The sequence below is a fragment of the Desmodus rotundus genome, chromosome 4 (assembly GCF_022682495.2).
Source record: "Desmodus rotundus isolate HL8 chromosome 4, HLdesRot8A.1, whole genome shotgun sequence".
NCBI lineage: Eukaryota > Metazoa > Chordata > Mammalia > Chiroptera > Phyllostomidae > Desmodus > Desmodus rotundus.
The window spans coordinates 181,426,838-181,450,543 of record NC_071390.1 but is presented as its reverse complement, the minus strand read 5'-3'; the positions used below and the strand labels follow the sequence as shown (position 1 = coordinate 181,450,543).

The 23,706-nt window shown below is 61.8% G+C and overlaps 1 protein-coding gene across 8 annotated transcripts; it reads right to left on the bottom strand.

Moving 5' to 3' along the window:
* Positions 1-1,042: 1,042 nt before the first annotated feature.
* UVSSA (UV stimulated scaffold protein A) lies at positions 1,043-23,706 on the bottom strand. Of its 8 annotated transcripts, none has more exons than XM_024573835.3 (14): positions 23,676-23,706; positions 22,897-22,996; positions 21,375-21,705; positions 20,088-20,208; positions 19,064-19,429; positions 18,094-18,206; positions 17,882-18,010; positions 11,862-11,967; positions 6,963-7,107; positions 6,460-6,585; positions 5,750-5,933; positions 5,186-5,297; positions 2,638-2,812; positions 1,043-1,204 (listed from the first exon to the last, which is right to left on the bottom strand). In XM_024573835.3, the coding sequence occupies exons 2-14, from the start codon at positions 22,992-22,994 to the stop codon at positions 1,111-1,113; spliced, it is 2,100 nt and encodes a 699-aa protein (XP_024429603.2). In that variant the 5' UTR covers positions 22,995-22,996; positions 23,676-23,706; the 3' UTR covers positions 1,043-1,110. The 8 variants fall into 8 exon arrangements, 7 of the variants coding, with proteins under 7 accessions (XP_024429603.2, XP_024429604.2, XP_071077439.1 ...); XM_024573836.3 differs by lacking the exon at positions 23,676-23,706 and adding an exon at positions 23,154-23,669; XM_071221338.1 differs by lacking the exon at positions 6,460-6,585.

The window sequence follows — 23,706 nt, the reverse complement described above, 5'->3', positions numbered from 1 at the left end:
GCTCACGAGCGCGCAGAGAGGCTGAGCCATGTGCGGCAGGGAGGATGGATGAGGGCTCAGCTGCTGTGGAAAGCAGGGCAGTGGTTCCTGAGGTTACAGAGCTGCCATATGACCCAGCAACTCTGCTCCTAGTTATGTACCCAAGAGAATCAAAAACAGACATCCACGCAGAAACTGGCACGCAGGTGTTCCAGCCACGCTATCCGTAACAGCCAGGGCACGCCCACCACCACACGCAGCTGAGGGGTAGAGGAACAGAGTGGGGGCCCTCTGCATGGTGGAGCGTGTGGGGCAATGTCCCAACACACACTGCCACTCGGAAGGGCCCCGGAGCCACGGTGCTGTCAAGAAGCCGGACACGAAGGCCCATTATGGCTCCATTCAACGCTGCGACCCACACAGGGAGAACAGACACAGACAGGCTCAGAGGTGCCCGGGTGGGGGCCAGGGCAGTGGCCACACCGCTGCAGCCGGGCAGCGTGTGGGCATGGGGTCGGAGGACCACACTGGCACGTGCCTGATGCCCCTGAGCCGTTAGCGGGGTGAGTCGCAGCTCCGTCAGGCTGTCTCCGGAACAGAGGAAGGGGGTCTGCGTGCGGCGACGGAGTCGTCCCCGCGACGGTCTGAGCAGGAAACACGATGTGCGGCTGAGCGAGTGGTCTGTGTCCCTTGGCGTTTACGTTGAGAGCACATTTACACAAAAGTGTGGGTTTTCCTCGATTTCCTGAGTGGTCGCCCCAGAAGGCTGGGAGACGAGGGTCAAGTGCATGCGCCTTCTGTCGACCAAGCCCCTCACAAAGTACACGGGCTTTGCCACACACCCAGGGGCACAGATGCCCGAGGTCACCCCTGCGCTCTGGGGACCCCTCAGGCAGGCCAGACCCACAGCCCCAGGGGCGGCCCCCCACAGCCGGGGAGCGTCCTTGACCCCAGACATTTTGATGAAAACACCCACCACTCCTTTCCTCTTCACACACAGGCATGGAGGCTGCCCAGACCCATGTGCGTGGCACTCTCCGGCACACTGGTGGGCGGGGGGGGGGGGGGGGGGGGCGGAGGCAGACGGAGGGGCTGACAAGCCTGGGGACCACGGCACGGTGGGCCCCACCTCTAGCTCAGCGCGTAGTTGAACTGATTTGCGAACTTCCTGTGCTTCTTCTGGTCCATCTGGTCCAGGGCTGTGCTCACCCGCCGCATGGCCGCCCTGCAGGGAGAGCAGCGCAAGGCGTGAGCAGGGAGGCCTGGGGCTCTGGCTTCCGGACCACGGCCTGGCACTGGTCCTGGGCAGCTGCTGCCCCCGACCCTTTGCGGACTCCCAGCTGAGGAGCCACCGCGCTCACACCCAGCCGGAGCCAGGAACCATAGCAGGCAGCCCCGACCCAGAGGTGGCCAAGCCAGGGCCAGCTGCACTGCCCATGGGCACCCCCGCCCAACCAGGGTGGGGAGAGCACAGGGGTGACATTAGGGCACGGCGCTCAGGCTCTGCCCAGCTCTGCCGGCCACACACGGCTCCCCACATCCAGGGTCGCAGGGAAACACTCGAGGACGCACAGCAAAAATACGGGCACAGAGCCCGATGGCCACTGTGACGGTGGTGTCTGGACTTGGTGGGGCCCGTGCCCAGGAGGAAGCCACCAAGGCCACGAGGCAGCACCTGCTAGGCGTTGCTCGGTCCCCCGCGGCTCTCCCCAGGGAGAGCTCTAGGCCCCACAGAGGCTTCAAGGAGCTGGCTCTGGGCCCTGCAGAGAACACAGGGAGGGTGCTTCCCAGGCTCGGTGCCCAGGGTGTCCTTCAGCTGGGGCCCAGTATCCTCTGGACACCAAAGGACAGGACAGGTGGCAGAGAGAAGCCAGGGCTCCACACCAGAAGCTGCCCACCTGCCCAGCTGTACTCGGGCCGGTACACAGCAACGCCGGCCAGGGGAGCAGGAAGGACCTCCCCCGCCCAGCACGCTGAGCCAAGCAGCTCGCAGGGCCCCAGGGAGTGGCCCGCCTCATAGGCGTGCCAGGTCTCCGGTGGCTCCGGCCTCCTGCAGCTTCCTGGACCAGCACCCTCAGTGCTTCCTGGCAGCACCTTGAACGTGGTGGGAACCTCAGGCCGACCACAGCCATGGGGCGGGTGGCAGGGCTGCTGGCTTGTCTACTCGGATACTGCCCAGGCCCCACCCACCAGGCTGGTCCAGCTGGGCCCGGAGTGCCCAAGCGCTGGCCATGTGAGCAGCACGGGGAGCGCCCACCGTCCTAGTGGCAGAGCTCTCTGGTCTGAGACCTGTGTGGTGACCCTTGTCCTGCCGGCCTGGGGGGTGACTGGCCTCCCCAAAGTCGCCATGTGGACACCCCTGGGCCTGACCATGAGGGCCCAGCTAGGCCCGTGCCCAGCCCTTCCAGGTCAGCCGGGCAAGGGCAGATGGGTGCTAGCTCTTCACCAGCAGCCCCCACGTAGGAAGACGTGTGTCAGGCCCTGCTCCTGAGGGCCCACAGTCCCCTCCACGGACTGGGACACCCATCTGTCCATCTGGGGGCGAGTGGTCATAGGGAGAAAGTGCAGCAGGGGGCGCCACCGAGGCCTTGAGACGTCGGAGGTTTGGCCAGAGTCCCTCCAGCACCCCCAGACCCAGGGCTCGGTGAGGGCTCTTACTTGGCGAAGACCTTCTTGGCGATGCGCGTGCGGGCCGTGCTGGCCTGCCGCTTCAGGTTGGTGAGGCCAGGGTGCCTCCTCCTCTTGCCTCTGCCTCTCCCACCAGCCCTGGACGAGCCAAGATCCACCCCCACGGCCACCTCCACGTCTCTCATCAACTCAGGGTCCTGCCAGTCTGGAAAGAGACCCCAAGACTGCAGAACACACCTGGCGCTAACGATGGCACCTCTCACCCGACCCCGGCCTGATGCAGGGCCACTTGGCTCGCCCACCACGACGGTGGGGGCAGGGCTGGGGGACGGAGCCATCCACAGGCTGCTTCCTGGCCTCCAGGCTGGACTGGGTCCCACCAGACCCCCAGCTGTGGCCTCTCGAACCCCCTGCTGCCCAGGGGTATGCACGGCGGGAGTGGTCTTAGCCAGGGACCAGGGTGGGCAGGGCTTGGTTTGCATTGGTCCCAAGGTGACTTGGCCCAGGTCCTAGCAATGAAAGTATCAGTTTGCCCCGACGGCCCTGCTGCTCCTGCACGAGTCCTGCATGGCCAGGCCACAAGGGACAGACAGCGGAGGCAGCTGCAGGGAGAGAACGTCACCAGCCACAGGCCGGGCCGACGTGCTCACTTGCAGGGCTGACGAGAACTCTGTCTAGGGGGGTCTCCAGCCCAGGGCAGGGGCAGCGTTGGGGTCAGAGGATGAGGCTCCAGCCCGCCAGGTCCCTGCTCTACATCCCCAGCGGTGGCTGATATGCTCTGGAAGGCCTCGGGGGGGGGGGTCCCTGAGAGGCAGCCTCAGGCCAGCCTGGCCGGCTAGGGAAGCTACCAGTCCTGTGGAGACCCTGGCTCCAGGAGTGTGCTGGACACCCACCACACACAGGGAGCCCCACAGGGCCACGCATAGGGCACGCCAGGTGGGGAGGAGCCGTGTGCCTCCCACAGACAGATGGCGAGGCCTCCACAGGCTGATTTTTTGGAGTGAAGGAGAACAGGGCCGCATAGCGCAGACACAGAGACGGTTAATCCAAGATTAAGGAAAACTGTCTAAACAGTTTATCTCCCAGTAATAAGAAGGCGTCACAGTTTAGGGGCCCAGTGAACGGAGCGATTGTTTAAACACAACGGGAAGACGCGGCGCCCGCTCGGGATGGAATGAGCATCTCAGTAAAATGAAGGAGCAATTTAAAAGCCTTTGAAGAAAATCAATAGGTGCCAGGGAGCGCGGCCTTCCTGCGCCGGCGGCCCGGAGCTCCGAGGCATTGTCACCGAGGTGAGCGCCGGGAAAGAAAATTGCCCCGCGTGTGAGGGAGGCGGGATCGATACCGCAGTTAGTGGGGAGATGCTATTTCACATCTGACTGGCCAGCGCCGGCCCGCGGCCCATACCTGTTGTTAACAAGTCACTGCGGGCTGGAGAACCAGATACTCTTCAGGGCTGACAGGAAAAGTAGGCACTTAATTTGCTCCTGAGCTCACACAGCAGGGGAGGCTGCAGCCCGCGGCTTAGTGCGTCAGGCCTCCAGCCCCATCCAGGGCCGGGCCCAGCACCCACCCCAGGGGTCAGGCGGAACCTAATCTTCGCCTCTGAAGACGAAAAGAAGCCCCACCGGTGACAACAAACAGCCACACGCTGCCCGCCGCCAGCTTCGGGGCAAGGCCCCCCCGGCCCACAAGGGCACCCACGTGCTGCCCAGCCGGCAGGGCCGCATCTGCGAGGCAGCCCTCGTCCCCGCTGTGCGGGCCCACGGGGGTGAGGGGCTGCTAGTCTGTGCGGGCACACGCACTGTGAGGAGTCAAAGCCCCCAAGCTGCCTTCAGGACGACACTGAGGTGGCTGCAGCCCATCAGCCATTCAATCTGACGCTGGCCAGGAAATGGGGACCCTGGCTGACTAGAGCCCCAGGGGGCCCCTGGAGACCAGCACCGTCAGCAGCCGAGGCTCAGCCGCTCCGCAGTAGCCCCTGCCTGCCGCCCAGGCACACACACACCACACGTGTAACACACGCTGACTGCACGTGCACAGAACACACCCTCACGCACCGCACACGCAGAGCTCTAAGGGGGGCGGGGCCAGAGCCCAGGGGTCAGGCAGATGCAAGCGTGTTTCCTCTAAGGACCAAAGGCTCAGCCAATCAGCTTTTCTCGCCTCGATTTCTTTCTTTTTTAAGAAACATCCATGTGTGGTTGCCTCTTGCACGCTCCCTACTAGGGACCTGGCCTACAACCCAGGCACGTGCCCTGACTGGTAATCGAACCAGTGACCCTTTGCTTCACAGCCCGTGCTCAACCCACTGAGCCACACCAGCCAGGGCTTCTTGCCTCGATTTCTTCATCTGCTTAAGAACACGGCTCAGCACCCAGAATCCCACCAAACCTGCGGTGACAGGGGTTCTGGCGGTGGCGGTGCCCACACCTCTCATCAGGAGCACCCAAGAGACCCCACAGGCAACTCGGCCCCCAGGCCACCCCGCAGGAGCAGCAGGCAGTCAGACACACACACACACACACACACACACGGAGCCTCCCAGGGGGCCGCCCTCACCAGCCCCCGTGCCTACCTGGATGCTGGGTCTGCCTCTGTAGCTGCTGCCTCTGTTCCCGGGCCCTGTCATCTGGGCAGATCGGCTGCCCCGTGTCATCTCTGGGGATGATCTTGCCGTGGAATGGGCACTATGGCAAAGCAAAGTGGCCCTGAGTGTCCCAGTCGCTGCCACCTCACCCTGCACCCCACAGAGGAAGGGCCCTGGGGTGCTGCCCTCATGGAGCTGGGGGTAGGGGCCTCTGGTGCCTGAATCCGTTTGGCCAAAATGGCCTCCCTTCCCCACCCAGCGCCCAGCACAGAGCAGGCAGAACAGAGCAGCACAAAGCAGGCAGGGTGGGGGTGGAAGCAAGGAACATGGGAGGGTCCTGCCTGGAGGGCCCCCCGCTGAGATGGGGCCAGTACAGCCCAGTAGCGAAAGGGTTGCTGCAGCCAGGAAAAGCGTACCCAGAGTGGCGCCACCCCCGCCCCCGTGGCCTGGAGCCCAGCCCGCCTTCAGGCGACTGGGTCCTGGCCCACTGGCCAAGGCAGCTGCCTGCTCCAGCCCTGCCAAGCCTGCAGCTCTCCCCCTGGGCCCCCACACCTTCAGCCGGTCCTGGCGCTCACAGAGCTGGCCGTTGGGCTTGGGGGCACGGCACCGGTGCCGCACGGGCTCGAACTGCCCCGCAAAGGTGATGCAGCGACTCCGCAGCCCCTCAGAGACCTCGGCGCTGGCCACCTCCTCGTCCACCTCACTGGGCTTCCAGAAGCGGTGCTGTGACTCGGTTCTGCAACACAGCCAGGCTGTCAGGGCTGACGCCAGGGGTGCACCGGGCGCTGCCAGGGGCCGGGCCCAGACCAGCAGCCAGCGGGATTCTGGGCCTGGTTGGAGGCTTTGTGCAATAATGTGAGGAGGCCCCGTCAGCCTGGCCCTGGAGGGGACACGCTCCCTGGCCTGTGCTGCCAGAGAGAGCGTAGGCCTGCACGCCAGGGGGCAGTTTCCCAGAAATTCCTGGCAGAGCCCCGAGCCCAGCCCACTGGGGTCTGAGGGCAGCTGTGACAAGGACAGATGTGACAGCTGAATGAGCCAGAAGGTGGGAAGTGCCCTGGGCCCTGGCACCTGACCACCTGGGAGGACGACCTGGGACGTCCTCCCAGGGAGCGACAGAAGTACAGAGGAAGCCCAGGTGCCAGGTGCCAGTCTGGGACGGGTGTGACTGTGCGGTAGAGCTGGGCCAGCACCCAGCCATGTGTCCGCCAGTGGAGGTGAGGAGCGGGGCGGCCACCGCGCCAGCCAGATGCACCCACACTCACTTAATGACCTTCCCAGCTGCTGGCGGCTCCTGGCCCCAGTCACACAGGTCCACCCCGAAGGGCAGGATGGGTGCCCGGGCCCACTCTGTGGCCCACTCCCTGGCCTCCTCTGGTCCCAGCGGTGCCCTGCAGGGACAAGAACAGAACAGGACACTGACTGTGCACACCTAGGCTGGCCACAGCCACCTGCCTCTCGCTCTCCCAGACCCAGGGTCAGCACGTGGGACAAATGACCTCTCCACCCCAGGCTGGGCTGCAGGGCAGCACTGAGGCCCTGTGGGGAGTCAAGTGCCACTGTCCCCAGGGAATGGCACAGGGCGCTGGCCTGGGGCCTGTGGTTCTCACCCTGGCCTGGGTGCCCCGATGTCTAACCCTCAAACCCCAGAGCCTCAGACCCTCCCCTGCCTGCTCCCGGCTGGGGCTGCCTTCAAGGAGCCAAGTGGCCTTGGGAGACAAGGGAGGCAGGTCGTGCTCTTGACAGAGGTGAGGGGACCGGGAGTCACCTGGGGCTCAGGCAAGTGGCTGGGGTCACGTGGCCCTGGAGCCAGTGAGGCTGGGCAGCTGCAGAGGTAGGGTCACTGGCCTCCTCGTCCATCCTGGCCCTCTTCCTCGCCTGCAAGCCCTGTGCAGCCAGGCCTGTCTCCAGCCCTGAAACACATTTAGCTCCTCCTGGGCACTGTCCCCCAGACAGACGCTGGGGGTGCTGTGCTCTGAACCCCAAGGGGGAAGGTGGTGACCAAAGGGTTAGGGTGCAGCCCACACACTTGCGAGCTACTCCCTCCAACAGCCCACGGCTGCAGTCCACCCCCCAGCCAGCAGAAGCCGCGACGCCGGCAGCACACCCACACTCCACAGGACACGGCCAGAGCCCCCTGCAGGCCAGGACGCATCTTCCCATCCCGGGAAGACAGCGTCTCCTGGTCCCACTGGCCAGTAGCACCGTACCAGCACCCACGTGCCTGCCCAGCCTATACCCAGGAGCCAGGTTACCGTCTCGTGCGGGGGACGTGCAGATGCCTATAACTACAGAAGTTAACAGCGGACGGCAGATACAGAAGTCTGTCTGGAAAAGTCCAGCCATTGTTAACATGACGAGAACAGTTTTGAGTGATACGGATGTGACCTGGCAGCCAAGGAGAGTGGACTGGAAGGCGCATGTGTAAACAATGACGACTTCACTGCACTAGTCAGTGGGGGCGGTAGATGCCGTTGAGTGAGCGTGTGCACTGTGTGGCCCCCACATTCAAAATGACTGAGCGAGTAGAGCGGAGAGTCTGCAAACAACTTTGGGTTAGGCCTGAACATTCTTCTGCAGAAACTGCTCGGATGACTCAGAAGGGCCACGGCTGCGAAACACTGGTGACTGGCAGCCTCTTCACGGCAACATGCCCACTCATGCATCACGTCTCGTGCGGTTTTTTGGTGAAACATCAAATCACCAGGGTTACTCAGCCCCCCTACAGCCCAGATTTGGTGCCCTGTGCCTTCTGGCTTTTCCCAAAAGTAAAATCACCTTTGAAAGGAAAGAGATTTCAGGCCATCAGTGAGGTTCAGGAAGATATGACGGGACAGCTGATGGCGACTGGGAGAACTGTGTGAGGTCCCACGGTGCCTACTAGGCAGGGACTGAGGCGGCACTGTCCTACATACAATGTTACTTGTATTTGTGCGTCCTTCCTCAACAAATGTCTTATTTTCCATAGGACGTGGCTGGATACTTTCGGGACAGGCCTCATGAGTATGAATCCTTAATTAGCAAGGACAACCATCAGAATAAAAGTTTTTATTCTTTCATTCTATTGAATGACCATTTTTTTAAACCAGCAGAAGAGAAGTTAATCTAGCAAATAAAAGACAGAAATAGGAAAAAACTAAACAGCAAATCAAAAAGTGTGGAAAACAACCAACCAACCGCTGACCAATCAGAAACACGGCGACAGGTAATTAAAGAAATGAAGACCAATTAAAGGCAGGCTGGCTTAGTGTAAAAGCATCTAAAATCTGTTGTCCGTACGAGGTCCTCTGCAGTCAGTCAGTCAACAGGGTGGGAATGAAGGATGGCAAGAGGCTTACTCTGCAGACAGGAACCGGAAGAGTCGAGGTCAGAGCCACAGTCAGAGCCACGGTCCATGAGAGCGATTTTAGGTTAAAGGGAGGGATGAGGAGACAGTGAGCCCCTGCTAGGCATGCCGGGCCCTCGGGGTGCGGCTTTGGATGGAATGGAAGTGACCCTGGCTTCAGAGTGGATCAGGGGCACCAACCCCGCAGCACCTCAGGCTTCACGGCTGAGACACCCTTGCCGAGCTCACACAGGCTGACGGGTGACCAGGTGAGGAAACCACAGCCCCACTGAAGACCCCGCCTTGCCTGGGCTGCATCCTGGGGCCTCGGAGAGTCACGGCAGCACTGCCCGAGAGGAGCCCAATGGGGAGTGGTGCAGGAGTGCTGTCCCCGGGAAGGGCGTCCCCAGGAAAGAGAGGGGCTGCAGGGAGGACACCGTGCCGGGCTGCTGGAAGGATCACCTCTTCCTCAGGCCACGGCTCCGTGGCAGGGCCAGCCTGACAGACTGGTCCCTCACGGCCTGGCAGGCTCACGGACTGGGGTCAGGGAGGGCAGAGTACAACGGCACTCTGCCTGCAGCTACACCCACCGGCTCGAGCTGCCTGGGCTTCCGCAGAGACGGACAGAGGGTGCATGCGGCCCACAAGCCTCTCATAGAAGCCGTCAGCCCACCCTGTCCCAGAAGCCCTCCGAGCCCTGCACTCTGCCATGTGGGGTCCACCCCCATGGCTTGGGGTCTTATGCTGAAAGTAGGAGACATAGGACAGAGCCACTTGCAGGTGACCAGGTCCACCTCTGGCCACCTGAGGGCATGGCTGGGAGCCCTGGGGTGGCCTGGACAGGAGGCTGGGGTCCCGACCTGGCTCTGTCATCGACACAGCACCCCAGGCTCCACAGACAAGAGCGTGCCCACACCCACCCAGGACTCTGACTCCAAGTCGGCGGGACGCGCGGCCGCCCACACTAGCACTCGCGAGGGAGAGGCTGGTCAGTGAGCGTCGGTGTTTGGACGGACACAGTCAGAGCCAAAGATCAATATGAGAATTCCTGAGTTACAAGAATGAAATATATTTTTCATCGATTTGTAGTTTTAAACCATTAAAAAGATGGGTGAGCATGTTAGGGCAGGGTAAACACTTGAGGCACTAAAAACACACCCCCGTTTTCACGTTGTGCTGGAAAATCAATCTCGCTGACACAGTGGCCAAGTGAAACCCCAGAAAGCAGACGCGGTTCTCAGGGGGGACTCGGCTTTAAGATCAGGGGCCCATGTCCCGCTGACCCACCAGGCGTCTGGCCAAGCCCAGGGTCTGGGTGCCAACTGACTCCCACGGCTGAATCACAAAAATGCCCGAGTCCCGTTTCTCGTTTAAACTGACCCAGTGGCACCGGTCTGCCTGGAGCGCTGAGGCGGACAGGGTGGGACGATCAATGGCAGGAAATGGAGAGGCTGGGGCTACGCAAAGGTAGACTCCCGCCTGACACTATTGATTTCCCCTCACGGAGCCCCGGCCTTGTAATTAAAATGTAAATTTGAGAAAGAGAGGGCATCCTGACAGACGCCAGGATTAAGGGGAAGATAAAAGTCCCTCTGAAAATTCAGAGGTGAGAGCGCTCCGCTCCCTGGGCGGTGGGCCGCAGCCCCGCAGCCCCGCAGCCCAGGGTAGAGACCCGCAGCATGAACTGCCTGGCCCACTGCCACCCCAGAGAGCCCGCGAGAGAAGACAGGCCATGGCCCCTCTGCGGTCGAGCCTGACAGCGCCACGGGGAGAGGGGTGGGGCGTGGCATAGTGCTGCTAGAAACAGGACCCCCACCTGGTCCTCTGCGCAGGGGCCCGGGAACCCCGCCTTGGACCCTGGGCTGCCGGCTTGCTCCAGGGCCCACCTACTCCCAGCCGTTCAGAGGACACTGATGACCAGCATGGGCCCAGCATGCTGGTTCAGAGTCGTTCAGAGGACACTGATGACCAGCATGGGGCCCAGACCGTATTGGCCACCCACACCTCCAGCTACAAACAGACTATCGTGAGCTGCTCAGAGCAGAAGGTGGACTCGGGCCCCAAGAGCCGCAGGGTCTCTGCTGCCCCCGTGAGGCGTCGTCAGCCAGGCATCGCCCTGGGCCCACCGCAGGAGGGCAGACGGCCAGGTGACAGTTACAGACTGTAGCCCAGCCAGAGTCCAGCACCGGGAGCAGAGGGAATCCTGCACTCTGCCCACCACACCGACCAGGCACAGGCAGGCGGTCAGTGTGCCTGGGTATGGCTTAAGCCCTCCACCTCCAAGGAGCCTCGTGGGCGTGGGGCAAGGCCTTGGGCCTAAGGTCAGGCACGGGTTGGCAGCAGGTGTGGCCCAGCGGTCAGAGAGAGGCCTGCTTGTGCCTGCCCCAGCCACCCAGGGAGGGGTCGGTCACAGAGGGCAGGCAGGGACCAGACACATGGAGGGGCGTGAGGTCCGCCTGTTAACCTGGTGTGACACCTCCAATGGGTCCCATCTTCACACTCGAGTGTCCACTTGTCTTAAGTCCTCCCACACGCTTGCCCTTCATCTGCACCCTCACCATCACCTGACGCATCTGCTGTGTCACAGCAGCCACAGGCCTGGCTCTGGTGCCCACGCCCCTCCCCCCTGGAGGGCCGTCATCCTGGGTGTCGACGTGGCATGTGGAAGACTTGTGGAAACTGAACCATCCGGACAGCAAAGACCTGGCACCAGTTCTGCACTCCCGAGGTCGACCTCACGCCGGGCCCCGGAGCCAACAGACAACCCCAGCCAGGCCCCGGGTCTGCGACTCCTTGAATGGTTAAGGAGGAACACCGCCTTGCTTGTGATTCCCCCAAGAAACAGCACTCGGGGAGCACGGGCCTGGAGAATGTGGGGTGCTCCCCCCTACCTGAGAGGCAGCGGCTACTGCCATGGACAACCTCCCACTGTGCCCACAGTAGGCCCCCCGCACTGCTCTGGGGACGAGGGCCGAGCCCTGCACTCACCCCCCAGGGCCGGGACCTCCAATTCCCCAGCAGGGCTGCCCGTGCCATGGCGGGCGGTCAGCACAGGGGCCCTCTGCAGTCCTCCTCTGCGGCCATCCGACGGCCCCCACACAAACTGGTGGCAGGAATCCATGGGGGCAGCCTCGGGCAGGGCCCGACACGAGCACAGAGTGACAGGTGTCAGTGAAAGCAGCTCCTGTACCACCTGTGACCACAGTGAGCCGCAGGGCCACCTGGCCTGAGCACAGCCACCCCCCCACCCCGATCAGGGGGCTATAGGTCCCACACCTGAGGTCACAGCCCAGGGACCCTGGCTGAGGGGACCCTCCCCCCAGTGCCCCTCCCACCACTCACCATCCTTGGGCCACAGGTGGTCGGGGACACAGGCCTCATAGCCCTCCTTCTCCGGGACCTCCACAAAGTCATCCTCATCCTCGTCCTCGTCCCCCGGGGCCGCCACCTGTGGACACACCCCCAAACCTGTGTGGGGACAGCAGGCAGAGGCCGGAGGTTCCTGGACCCCGGCGGGGCTGGTCTTCCAGGCCAGCGTGTCAGTGTCGCTGGCTGAGCACACTGGCCTGTCCCCCCGCCAACCCCCTGGCAACCTCCCTTGGCATCCAGATCCCGAGCCCGACGCATGCCCTCCCAGCCTCCCAGAGTTGAGACCCCTGTGGAGCCCGCACTGCTTCAGAGCCTCACAGAGTTCATGCCAAAAAGTCTAGGCCCTGACAGCCCCCCCTTTCAGGCCCGGCCTCGGCTCAGTCCACTGAGCCACACCCCACTCCAACCTTGGGGGTGCCAATGGGACCACAGCTCTTGTGGAAAATTCTGTCCCTTGGGTGAGGTCACCTCCCCAGTCTAGGTCAGTGTGGTGGGACCATTGATGCTGCCCCAGTGGGGCACCTCTGACCTGTGTTGGGGAAGACCTGGACCCCCCCCCCCCCGCCCTCTTTCTGGGCAGCATCCAGCTCAGGGGGAGCAACAGGGCCCCTCAGGTGGGTCGACGGCCCTCCCAGAGGTCACCTAGTAGGTGACCAATGGCCACCCACACGTGCCAGTGTGCCAGGGCCACAAACATCAGGAACAGGTGTCCATGACCAGCTCCACTCAGAAAACCCTCCAGGGCCGGCTCAGCCCCCTCCTCCCCCTCCCCCTCCTCCCACGGGAGTGACCCCCATGGGGACCGCCCTTCCTGAGAGTCACAGCAGGAGGCACCCAAAAGGCCCTGACCCCTGCCAGTCAGTGCTGTTTCTTGCTTCCAGCCTTCTCCGGCCAGGTGAGCAGTACACCCACCTCGCTGACACCGCCAACTGCAGCCCACCTGAAGGAAAGGCCCGGAAGGCAGACCCTGTCCAATGAACGCCAGCCAACGGGGCCGTAAGGGTGTCAGAGGCAAATTTAGAGACACGGCCGTCTGACAACAGGCCCTGAAACCACACGCGACAGCAACACTGACCGCAGCGGGGTGCCCGCACGTCAGGCCACCCATGCCCAGGGCATCTCACCAACTGTGCTGACTGTGGCGCGACCTGCAGGATCTGCGCCTGCGCCCCAGCCGCCTCATCAGATGCAAATGCACTTTGTTTGGGTTTGGCCCGCAGCCCTGCGTCTGGAGGTGCGGGGACATTAATCACGGAAACTGTAATTTTTGTTATCAGTCTAACACTGATCAAAAGGGAAGCCTGTCTCCACCGCTGACCTGTGAAACGTCCCAATTATACTCTTTGGAAATGACAGGGGCACTTAACTCCCGAGCCGAGCAAATGACGACAATCAATCACGTTTGAATAACAATGAGCCACGGACCTGAAAATTATTTTTGTACAGAACCTCCCCAGGAATTTATGAAAGGTGGAGAGCAGCCCAAGGTTTTAGGGCACTGCGGTTCCTGGCCTGTGCAGCGTGCAGCCAGCACTAAAGAGAATTTATGTGTTTTAATTTTCTAAAAGGTAGACGGGGACCGACCGGGTGCTACAATGCAGAACACGGACGCCAGGTTTTAAATATGGGGGTCATTTTCACAAAATACTATGCGTGTTGCTCCCACCGTTGAATTTCACTGGGGACTTCCATTTTTTAGGGAATGTTCATTTTCTAAAAAATATTCAGCTGCTTAGTTAACTATCAGAGGTCACACCTACTTTCTCTCCGATTAGAAGTGTGTATTCCTGTCATTGACCCTGGAGCCCGGGGCCCTTTGTCCATAAGTGGCCCTTTGCCCAGCACAAGGTGACTGGCTGGGCAGCACGAATCCGCGAATGCAGGGCTGGCGCTGGGCCTGTGGGAACCGCCCTCCTTCATGTCCCTGCGGCCAGGTCCCCAGGCAGAGCCTTACCGTCAAAGGCCTGGCTCCGTGTCTACAAGCAGCCCCAGCACGGGCTGGGCCACCCCTGCCCGCCGCACCGCAGGCCAGGCTGCCGAAGACACCGCACTCGGCTCGCAGGCTCCTGCTGCCCAGGGTCAGGGCACAGGGAGCCCACACACTGGACTCCAGACAGACTGCGTGTCAGGGAAGTCACAGGAAGTTACCGCTGCCCAGACAGGTCTGTGACCCCGGTGTGACCTGCTCACAGGCCGTCCACCAGGTGCCTGCTCAGACAAAAGCAGCACTGCCTGCCAGGCAGGAATGTCCCCATGGACCTCGGAAACAGCACAACTGGGGACACTGAGCTCCTGGGGGCCAGCCCAGCGGTTTAAGGAAGCTTGGTGGCAGCCTCCCCACAAAGTCTAAGGTCAGGGGTGGGGTCAGAAGCCTGCACTGAGCCGGCAGCAGGGAGGTGCTGGGAACACAGAGCGGGGACGAGGACACCCGAGGTCCCTAGGAAGCAGACCCAGCTGCCTTGTCTGGGGGACGCGAGGCCACGCGAGGCCCTGCGCCCCCCACCCCCCACCCACAGGTGAGGCTGTGAGAGCCGGCCAGACCTGCGCCGAAGCCCGCCCAGCACGCAGCCCGCTGCAAGCGGCGGGGGAAGCAGACAAACTGATTCTCACCCAAGCTAAGAGGATTTAGAAAAATGAGCCTCCACGATCATAATTAAACATGCAGTAAAACAGCTAAAATATACAACGCAATCCGTGTACAGAAGTCGGGCAGCGGGGTCACTAATTATCTGAGAAGGGCGGAAGAAGGCCGCCCGCCACCACGCACCCGAGATACAGCTGGGGCCACTAAATAAATTTTGTACGATCTAATTAACTTGGTGCGCAATCTCCATTGCTTTTCACCCAAGAAATCACTTTTGTTCAGTTTATGTGTGTTTCCCTTTAAAAAAAATGATGTGAGCCCCGTCAGACAAGTGAGCTCCCACCTGCATTTGTCTCTGGCGCTTGATGGCTGTGCGTTTAACGCCCCATTCTATCTTATAAACTAAAAATTAAACGTGCTCAGCTGTGATGGCCGTCAACCGGCGGCTATTTATATGCTAATGCCCTCCCCGAAGGCCGCGCACACTACCCAGCCAGACGATATCTCAGAGCATCTCTCTGCACCTTCGGAGGGCAGAGGACGCTGGCCAGCTGACCACGGCCAGTCGGGACCCCAAAGCCGGCCTGGGCCGCGGTGGAGCGCGCGCCCCCTGCTGAAGGAGAGTCTGAGATGCCAGTGACTGGACCCATCACGTCCCTGGAGGGCTGTCCCCCCACTTCTGGCCTGAGAGCACCACAGCAGGCGTGCGCTTCGCCTGGCCTCCCTGTAGGAGCCGCTCCCACGCCCTGTCTGGTTGCTGGGGGTGGGAGGGGCGTCTCTGGGGTGAGGCTGGGGTCCAGAGTTCTGCTGGGTCTGGGCAGCAGTCGGCAGACAGGTAAGGGCGCATCCATGACCTAGGAGACACAGGCAGCCCCGAGCCTGTGCTGTGGCCCAGACGGACAGCCCTCTCCTCTGGCAACAACACGGGTGGGCGTGCGCTGGCGTCGGGCCGCTCGGAAAGGAAGCCCAGGCGAGGAGTCACGTGCCCTCCTGCTCGGCCCATCCTGCTCCATGCACTCAGGAGGCAGGGCTCAGCCCAGTGACGCTGTGGGTGGCAGCTTTGCAGGGTGGCTCCACAAAGGGAGACAAGGCCCCAATTCCGTGTCCCCACCTATAGCACAGCTGCAGGGAGAGCGGCTTCGGGAACTAGAGGGAGGACTTGTGAGGGTGCCTAGAGCGCAGGTGCCTTGGGAAAGCGAGGTGATGCAGGCGCTGGCACAGCAGGGCAGGGGGCACTGGCGGGTGGGCAGGAGAGGCCAGCCTGAGGTGCTGCCCAGGCCTCACGGGAGCACATGCAGACCCCTCTCTGCCCTGGGCGCCCCTCCCACCCCCGGCCACAGCTCGGCCTTCAGCGTGATGGAGGGGCCGTGTCACCAGGAAGGTTGTTTACTGGGCCTGCCGAGTCCAAGGTCCCCACGTCACTGATTTAGTTTCCCTGCCTCCCTGGGAGCCTGACGCACCCAACATTTCATTCCCCTGCGTTTCCCGCTGTCCTTTTCACCTACAGGAAGCCGGGCCCACGGGGCCGGCACAGAGTGCACGGCCTCACTCCACAGCTGCCAGCCGGGTCAGGAAACCTCCTGTGGAGTCAGTGGGTGAGCCGAGAGATGTCACCGGTAAAGCCGGGCAGCTGCCACACCCCCTGGTGCTGGGTGAGGACAAGGGCGGCACTCATGTGGGTATTTTTGCCATTTAAATGTGTAAACCAACATTTAAAAAGAACCCACTGCTGATAGTTTAAATGGACTGATGCTTAAAAGTACTTTTTCTGACTTACTGGTTAGTGAGAAATTACTGGTTTGTTAATTACACAGCACAAAACGCGTGGTGATCTCAGCTACGTAATTAAGCAGCAGACAACTGAGAAGTCGTTGCAGGATGTTTATCAGTGTGACGGATGCAGGGGCCTCGGATTACGGCCCTGCCAGGGAACAGCCAGGCTGGGGACTAAATCTCCCTGATGACGCTTCCTATCGACCTCTGGCGGATTTATCCCCACCAGCTCCCAGACGCACGCGGGCAAGCCAGTGCACGAAGCCGCAGTTACACCTGGCAAACCAGCTTAGACGCTTTCTAAGGACAGAACACCTACATCAGAAGGAAAACAGAGACCAGCAGCAACACAGACAGAAACAGGAAATCTAAAGGAAAAGGTGGCCGCCGTTCCGCAGGGGCGGCTGGCGGCACAGTCTCGCTCAGGAACCGCAGCGCCGACCTTCTGGGAACAGGCCCCTGCCCTGCCGGCCCCGGGCCTGTGGTTGCTGAAGCCAGGAGCATGCACTCCGTTTCCGTCTCAGGTATGTGTCACTCACTGAGTCGGCACCGGGCTCAGCCTGTTCTCTGCGCAGCCAGGGCCCAAGCTAGGTGGGGAGAGTCCAGACCAAGGATATAACCCCAGGCATTTCATGGGAAAGCCAGCCCAGGCCAACACGGTCCTGATTTTTAATTACCAGGCCACTGGCGGCTGCCCCGCACAGACCGGGAGCAGATGTGCAGACACTGCAGCGTCTATTCTGGGAAGGGTGCTCCCGGGAGCAGGGCGCTGCCACTCAGCCCGCGGCCCAATCGCTCCATCGACAGCCCCGGGAGCGAGCACTGTCTCCAAGGACTGCCTAGCAGAGCCTTCTCAATCAGCTGCCAGAGCAGCACCGCAGCATCACTGCGCCCTCCCCGCTCCCAGGGAGGCAGAGCTGAGCCCTCCCGCCTCCTCCTCTCCTCCTTCAGCCCTGTGCCACCCCCCACTGCACGCACAGTGTCTGCCTCAGTTCACCCTGTCGTCCCCAGGTCAGTGGACAGACATGACCCCAGGTCGGTTCCCACCTAGACAGGCCTCTAGCCCTCCTAACAGACGGTGGCATCTCGCCAACCTGCAAGCCCACTCCTGCCACAGGCAGCCCGGAGAGGCCCCACTGGATGGCCAGGCCTGGATACCTTGTGCCTCCCACCCCGCACATTGCCGCACAGATGCCTTGGGGACAGCAGCAAGATGTCTACCAGGGAGAGGTCGCATCACACATGAAGTCGGAGGTGACCAACGTGCTCACAGCGGCCTCTGTGAGGAATTAGCGAGCCCACGGCCACAGCAGCAGACACGCCAGGCTCACCACACTGCACCCTGTGCCCAGCCTGCTGTGAATTTCACTCACTGGCCTGGGCTTCCAAGGAGAAAGACAAGATCGCCCCCTGCTGGTCCCCAGGGGCTGTACACCTGCAAAGTCCAGAAGGGACCAAATGCTCAGAAGCTCCCCCCAGGGACCCACCCAGGGCCTCCCTGTCCCAGCCCCTCCATCTCTGGGGACGCCCTGGACTGGGCCTCATCCTCAATGCCAAGCCCTTCTGAGGAAGAAATGGGATGTTCCACAGCCCCGTGGTTCCTGCTTAGAGGCTGAGCTCAGTCCACCGCACGTACCTCCCTCTCACGCAGCCCCACGGGCTCAATGTCCAGCTCCCGGGATCTCCTCAGAGCAGCTTCCAGTTCTGTCTTCAGGTCAATGGCAGCCTCTAAATGCCCATGGTGTGTCCCTGCACGGGTGAAGAGCTGCCAGCAACGGGGCCCGTCACCTGGCAGGCCAGGTCCCCCCACGTCCCACCAGCCCTCCTAGCCCTCCCCACACGCCTCACCTGGACCCAGGTGCACACGGCGGGCAGGAACTTGTTCCGGATGAGCTTCAGCGCGTCCTGGGCAGACTGGATGACAGCACAGTTGTCCTCGTCTGCCTGCACCCTCAGGCCATCTGCAGAGGGGTTCACAGGGTCACCAGAGGGACCAGGGGTCCCAGGCAGGTCATCCGCAGTTCCGCCTGTCTCCACCCTGCCACAGGGCACCTGGGACCCCAACCCTTAAGTCCTAGGAGGAGACTCAGTGCCTTATGACTCTGGCGAAGACTGCTTCAGGCTGAGCCCAGCACCCCGCCACTCTGGCCAAGACCTAGTGGCTCCTCGGGGACAGACAGCCCACCTCCTGCACGTGGCCAGCCCTGCCCCCAGCCACAGGCCAGCAGTTCTTGAGGCTTGCAGAGCTCTGGGTACTGGGGGCAGGGAATGGGCAGGGCTTCCTGCAGCTACAAGCCAGCTGCCCTCACACCTGAAGGGCCCCAACCCCACCCACACCCAACAGGGACTGCAAATGCCTGTGAGGAAGCTGTGCCCAGGGGGCTGGACACATGGAGTGCAGCCTCTGGGCTGGGATGCCAGGGCTACCTGAAGCTCTGAGCACCACCCCCGAGTCTTTACAGACATGGCAAGAAGCCACGTCACTCCAGGCAAGAGCAGGTGATACCTGAGCCTTGGCGGCCACACTCCAACCCTGGGGGCCTGGGCAGCAGCCCGCAGCCACTCCAGGAGCTCCCAGGGCACCCTGGATGCCAGACCCACCCCACCCTGGTGGCCTCTCCTGCAGGTCACAATGAGGGCCCCAGGACAGGACCTGGGGACCCACAGCCTCGCCCCAGCCTGAGGAGTCCCTGCCACGACCGTGGTCCCAAAGAGTCTGTGGGAAGTGTCCCAAGGGCTGTGGTCCAGGAGGCCTGGTGCAGCAGCAGCCTGGACTGGGGGCAATGGGGGCCCCAGGCAGGGGCAGGGGCCACATTACCCGAGCAGAGCTCCACATCCAGCGTGTACTTGTGGGAGCCCAGCCCATGGTGCCGCACAAACTCTTCCTGGTCACTGTCTTCCTCCTCCTCCTCCTCTGAGAGTGCCCCTGTGGAGGCCTGGCACAGCTCCTCCCCGCTGGTGGCTCCCGGAAGGCGAGCGCAGGCAGGCAGGGTCTTGCTGCAGCACGGCTGCTCCTCGTCCCCAAGGTCAGGGGTGCCGGCGGGGCACAGGGCACCTCCCTCGGACACAGCACAAGCAGTGGTGGGTGGAGCGGCCCCCAGGAAAGGCCCCAAGTCAAAGGGCAGCAGCAGCCGGAAGCAGCTATCCACCTCCACGAGGCAGCCCCGGATCTCTTCGGACATTTCTGCAAAGACGGAGAAGTGGCTTGTTGGGCGCTTCCCGGGACAGCACCGCCGCCCAAGGCAGGAGGGCCCGCTGTCCAAGGGAGGCCTCCCCCAGCAGGCCCAGCGTCCTGGCCTTGAAGGTCAGCGGAGGCTTGGTGGCTGCTGGAGGGACAGCCTGGCCACCACAGCTGCGGGGCTGGCCCGCCCACATGCTAGTGCCTCTGTGAGCTCCGCTTGGGACGAGCTGCCGTGGGCAGGACATGTGGGAGGACACGGCCAGCAAGGGCCAAGAGGACACTTGTCCAGTCCTCCAGCCTCAGTGCACCTGTACCACTCCCCACCGGGGCTCTCCCACCTTGGGCCTGGAGCCCTGCTCTGCGCCTTCTCCATGGCCTGGCCACCTCCCTGTTCCTCACACCCTGGCCAGAAAGCAAATGCTGGAGTTCGGGGGAGAGGCTGCAAGAGCAAGAAAGGCCCGGACACGCAGGGGTGAAGCTCAGACCAGAGAGGCCGCAGGACCCACATCTCCTCTCCCCTGCCCGACCAGCCTAACCACCGAGGGTGCAGGTGAAGCGAGGGTGCCGACCAGGAGTGGCTCCCAGGGCATGGCGGGGCTCTCTGCCCAGCTGGTTTGTCCCCCTGTGGCCCCTCGCCTCTGGCCAGGCCCCAGCGACTCACCCTGCATCTCCCGCACAGCCTGCTCAGACCTTTCCCGGTAGATACGGTCCAAGCGCCTCTGCTTCTCCTCCTCTCGCTTTCTCTCCACCGGAGTCCTAGCGTTCACGTCCTGAAAATCCACCTGAGAAGTTGAGATAAAGATGAGACTCAACCGAATAAAACACAAAGAAATTAGAAGTCCAAACGCGCCAGAGAAGCCCTGACCTCTGTAGTTCAGAGGGCTGAGCGTCACCCCACAAGGGTCACCAGACTGATTCCCAGTCAGGGCACACGCCTGGGTTCCAGGTTTGGTCCCTGGTTGGCGGCACGCAAGAGGCAGCTGATTGGTGTTTCCCTCTCATGTCGACATTTGTTTCTCTCTCTCTCTCCCCCCATCCCTTCCCCTCTCTCTAAAAATAAGTAAATTTAAGTTTTTTTAAAAATCAATTTTAAAAAATGGCCTGGCTGGTGTGGCTCAGTGGACTGAGCTCAGCCTGCCAACCTAGGTCACCAGCTCGATCCCTGGCCAGGTCCTGAGTTGGGGGCATGTGACAGGCAACCAATCGATGTTTCTCACATCGATGTTTCTCTTCCTCTCTTTCTCCCTTCCTTCCCCCTCTCTAAAATTAAATAAATAAAGTATTAACAAACAATAAGAAAAAAAAACAGGCCAAAGAGAAGATACAGCGGCACCAGCACACAGCCAAACATTGGAAGGCATCTATCTTTAGTTCAGTGCTGACTGCAAAAGGGAGCCGCTGGCCTGTGGGTTCGGTCCTTGGGGAGAGCACAGCCAGCAGCACCTCCCGACAAGGGGAGACGGGGAGTCCCCAGCCCCAAGATGCTGCAGGGGGAGGGGTGCTGACTCTGATCAGCAGGTAGGGCAGGGGCTGGCCGCACCCAGAGGCCCAAGAACACCTCCTGAGCATGGGCCCTGGAAGTGCAGTGGGGGCAGCAGCGCCCCCAGGATGGGCGCAGGGGCATGTGGGGGGGTGGGGCCCAGGTGACCACAAAGTCTGAGGGTGGTCCCCAGAGAGTGGGAGCTCATCGCCAAGAAGGGCGGTGTAGGAGAAGCTGAATCCACTGCCGTTTGCTTCACTGGCACACCCAGGAGCCAGGTCCACTGGCTCAGCTCCACCCGCCCCCAGGGAAAGAGCTTCCAGCTTCCTCCCAAACCTGCCCCCCTTCTTAGGAGCCTCACCCCACCGGCTGGTGACTCTCAGGCCTGCTTGGTCCACAGCCCTGGCCCAGCAGCCAAGCATCCAGGCACGCCTATCTACAGAGACAACACTGCCAAGGCCCACCCACCTGCTGGCTATGTTTCAAGAAGTGGTAGCCCAAGGCAAGCTTCTTATAGGCTGCACCAAACTTCTCGTTCCACCCCTGGACAGCCAGGGTGACGGCCTGCTTCAGCCTCTGGGCCACCTCCCGGGGCGGCGGCAGGGGTTTCCTGTGGTCAGTGCCCAATGTGAGCTCCAGGAACTCCTGGAAGTTGGACACAACCAGCATCCTGAACAGGTGAGACCGGCCGAAGAGCTCGCCCACGATCTGGAAGGCGGAGAGGCGGACCTCGGCGTGCTCCCGGCTCAGCTGGGCCATCAGCAGGTGGTAGGCACGGCTCAGCTGCTCCTCCGAAGACCTGCAGAGGCCAGTGATCCTTACCAAGCGCCTGACACCGGCAGACACGGTAGTTGAACGCTGTGTGGGGGTGGTATTCACAAGGGGCAGGGACACACACCCTCTGCCAGTTCCCAAGCGCCCCTTCGCAGGGCCACACCCGGTCCCTGCCTGCTTCCGTGAAACCCACAAGCCGAGAATGTGTTACAGGTCCTGGCCAGGTGGGTCGGTGGGTCGGAGTATCGTCCTGTGCACCCGAAGTGCCCGGGCTCGATCCCTTGTTGGGCACCCGTAAGAGGCAACTGATGTTTCTTTCTCTTCCCCTTCCTCTCTTTTTAAAATCAATAAATGTATTCTCAGGTGAGAATTTTTAAAAAACGGTTTTAAAGTAGTGGAAATAAATCAAAGAGTCATACTTCATAACACGTGAAGACTAGATGAGGCTTCAGGGTCGGTGCCCGAGACGCCTCCCTGAGGCGGCCCTGCCATCCGCTCAGAACCTAAGGGGACCCCCGGGGCTTCCTCAGCGGTGCGCCCGGCTCGGACACAGTGCCGACCTGCACCTGCCCCGTGAGCCACCGCCGTTGGGGGTTTCCTGGGCCTACCATGAAACAGGGCCTGAGCTAAAAGAGGTCAGTCGAAATGTTAAGTCCTTCGTCGCTTCCTTGGCAACTCCCTAAGGTCTCCTGTTTTTTAAACACAAGCTAAGCATGACCAGCAAAACTCGACGTGTGTTCCCAGAGTCTGAGTGGCTCTCAGCAGATCCCAGCTCACCATCTGCAGCGGGAGAAGGATGGGGTGGGCACACACATCCCACTGCACAGAGGGGCCACCCACCTACCTGTGACATCTCATCTTCCACCATCACACATTCCGACAGTAAAGAGAGAGACGTGGGCTCATCTCTGAGTCAGTTGTGTGTGAAGGGAGGTGCTCCATCACCCACACAGGGGAGCAAACAGAGACAACCAATCACAGTCCAAATGTGTTCCCCCAACACCACCCCCCCACGCTAGGGCCACAGCCCCAGAACATTCCAGCCCCAGGGGTAACATGCTGGGCATGTCCTTTGGGGGTTCTTGCCCAGCAGACGCCAGCAGGCAGGGCTGAGGTATATGCAGGCCTGGCCTGGGGGAAGCCTCACCAACTCCCTGGGCAGCACAGACTTGCTGGGCCAGCCAGTCACCATGGAATGCTGAACCCTGAGACATACTTGCAAATTTTCTTCAGCTCCTTCATTTTCTCAGGGTTCAGCTGGGGCTCTCCCGAAGTTGTGAGGTCCTCTACCAACTCTGAAAGTCTTTGGTCCATATCTAAAAACACACAAGGCGGAGCTGCTCAAGGATCATCTAGCACTTCCTAGTTCTCAGTTCTATAGTCAACAGTTTCCCGAGCTGGAGGTGGGGAGCTGCTGATGGGGTCCTCTACCCCGGCCCACGTGGGGTGGCCTCCCGGATGCTGAGATCTAACCATTCAAGTGACGTTCCGGGCAAGGCTGACACGGCGCTCCGGGTGGTCACTGGGAAAAGTGCATCAGGGGAACCTTAACTGCGGCGCTCTCCGATCACGGCAGCGACAGCTGCGTTTCCAAACGCGTGCATTAGAGGAAGAGAACACTGCGTCTTCGTTTACGTGCGCTTTCCCCCAGTGTGACTGTCACCTTTTCCCTTGCCGGCGCACCACTAAGTCTAAACGCACGAGGCTCAGCCTCTGGGGAGGATGCTGCCTGCCGCGAACTTTCTAAGGGGACCCGACTTGCGCTTGGGAGCCCCCTGGGGCCCAGGTGCGGGGCTGGCAGGGCGCGGAGGGCCGCTGGAGCCGAGGAGGGCGGGGTGCGGACTAGGTTTCATTGGTTGGAAGGAGGGGCTGGCCAGGCAGGCGAGCGCCGGGAGGAGGAAGGGGCGTCCTGAGGACTGGCCTGCCGCACCACCCCTGCGGCCCCCATGGCAAACTAGCACCCCCAGCCCACTACTGCGGCCACCCAGAACCTACCGCGCCAACAGGTCGCTCGCCTCGCCCCGCC

Excerpts from the sequence above, each read along its gene's own strand:
- UVSSA (XM_024573835.3), bottom strand. The coding sequence starts at position 22,994 with ATGGACCAAAGACTTTCAGAGTTGGTAGAGGACCTCACAACTTCGGGA. Across the intron at positions 6,586-6,962 it reads GCCACTTGCCTGAGCCCCAG|GGCACCGCTGGGACCAGAGG; the intron begins GTGACTCCCGGT and ends TTGTCCCTGCAG. Across the intron at positions 5,298-5,749 it reads AGCGCCAGGACCGGCTGAAG|TGCCCATTCCACGGCAAGAT; the intron begins GTGTGGGGGCCC and ends GCTTTGCCATAG.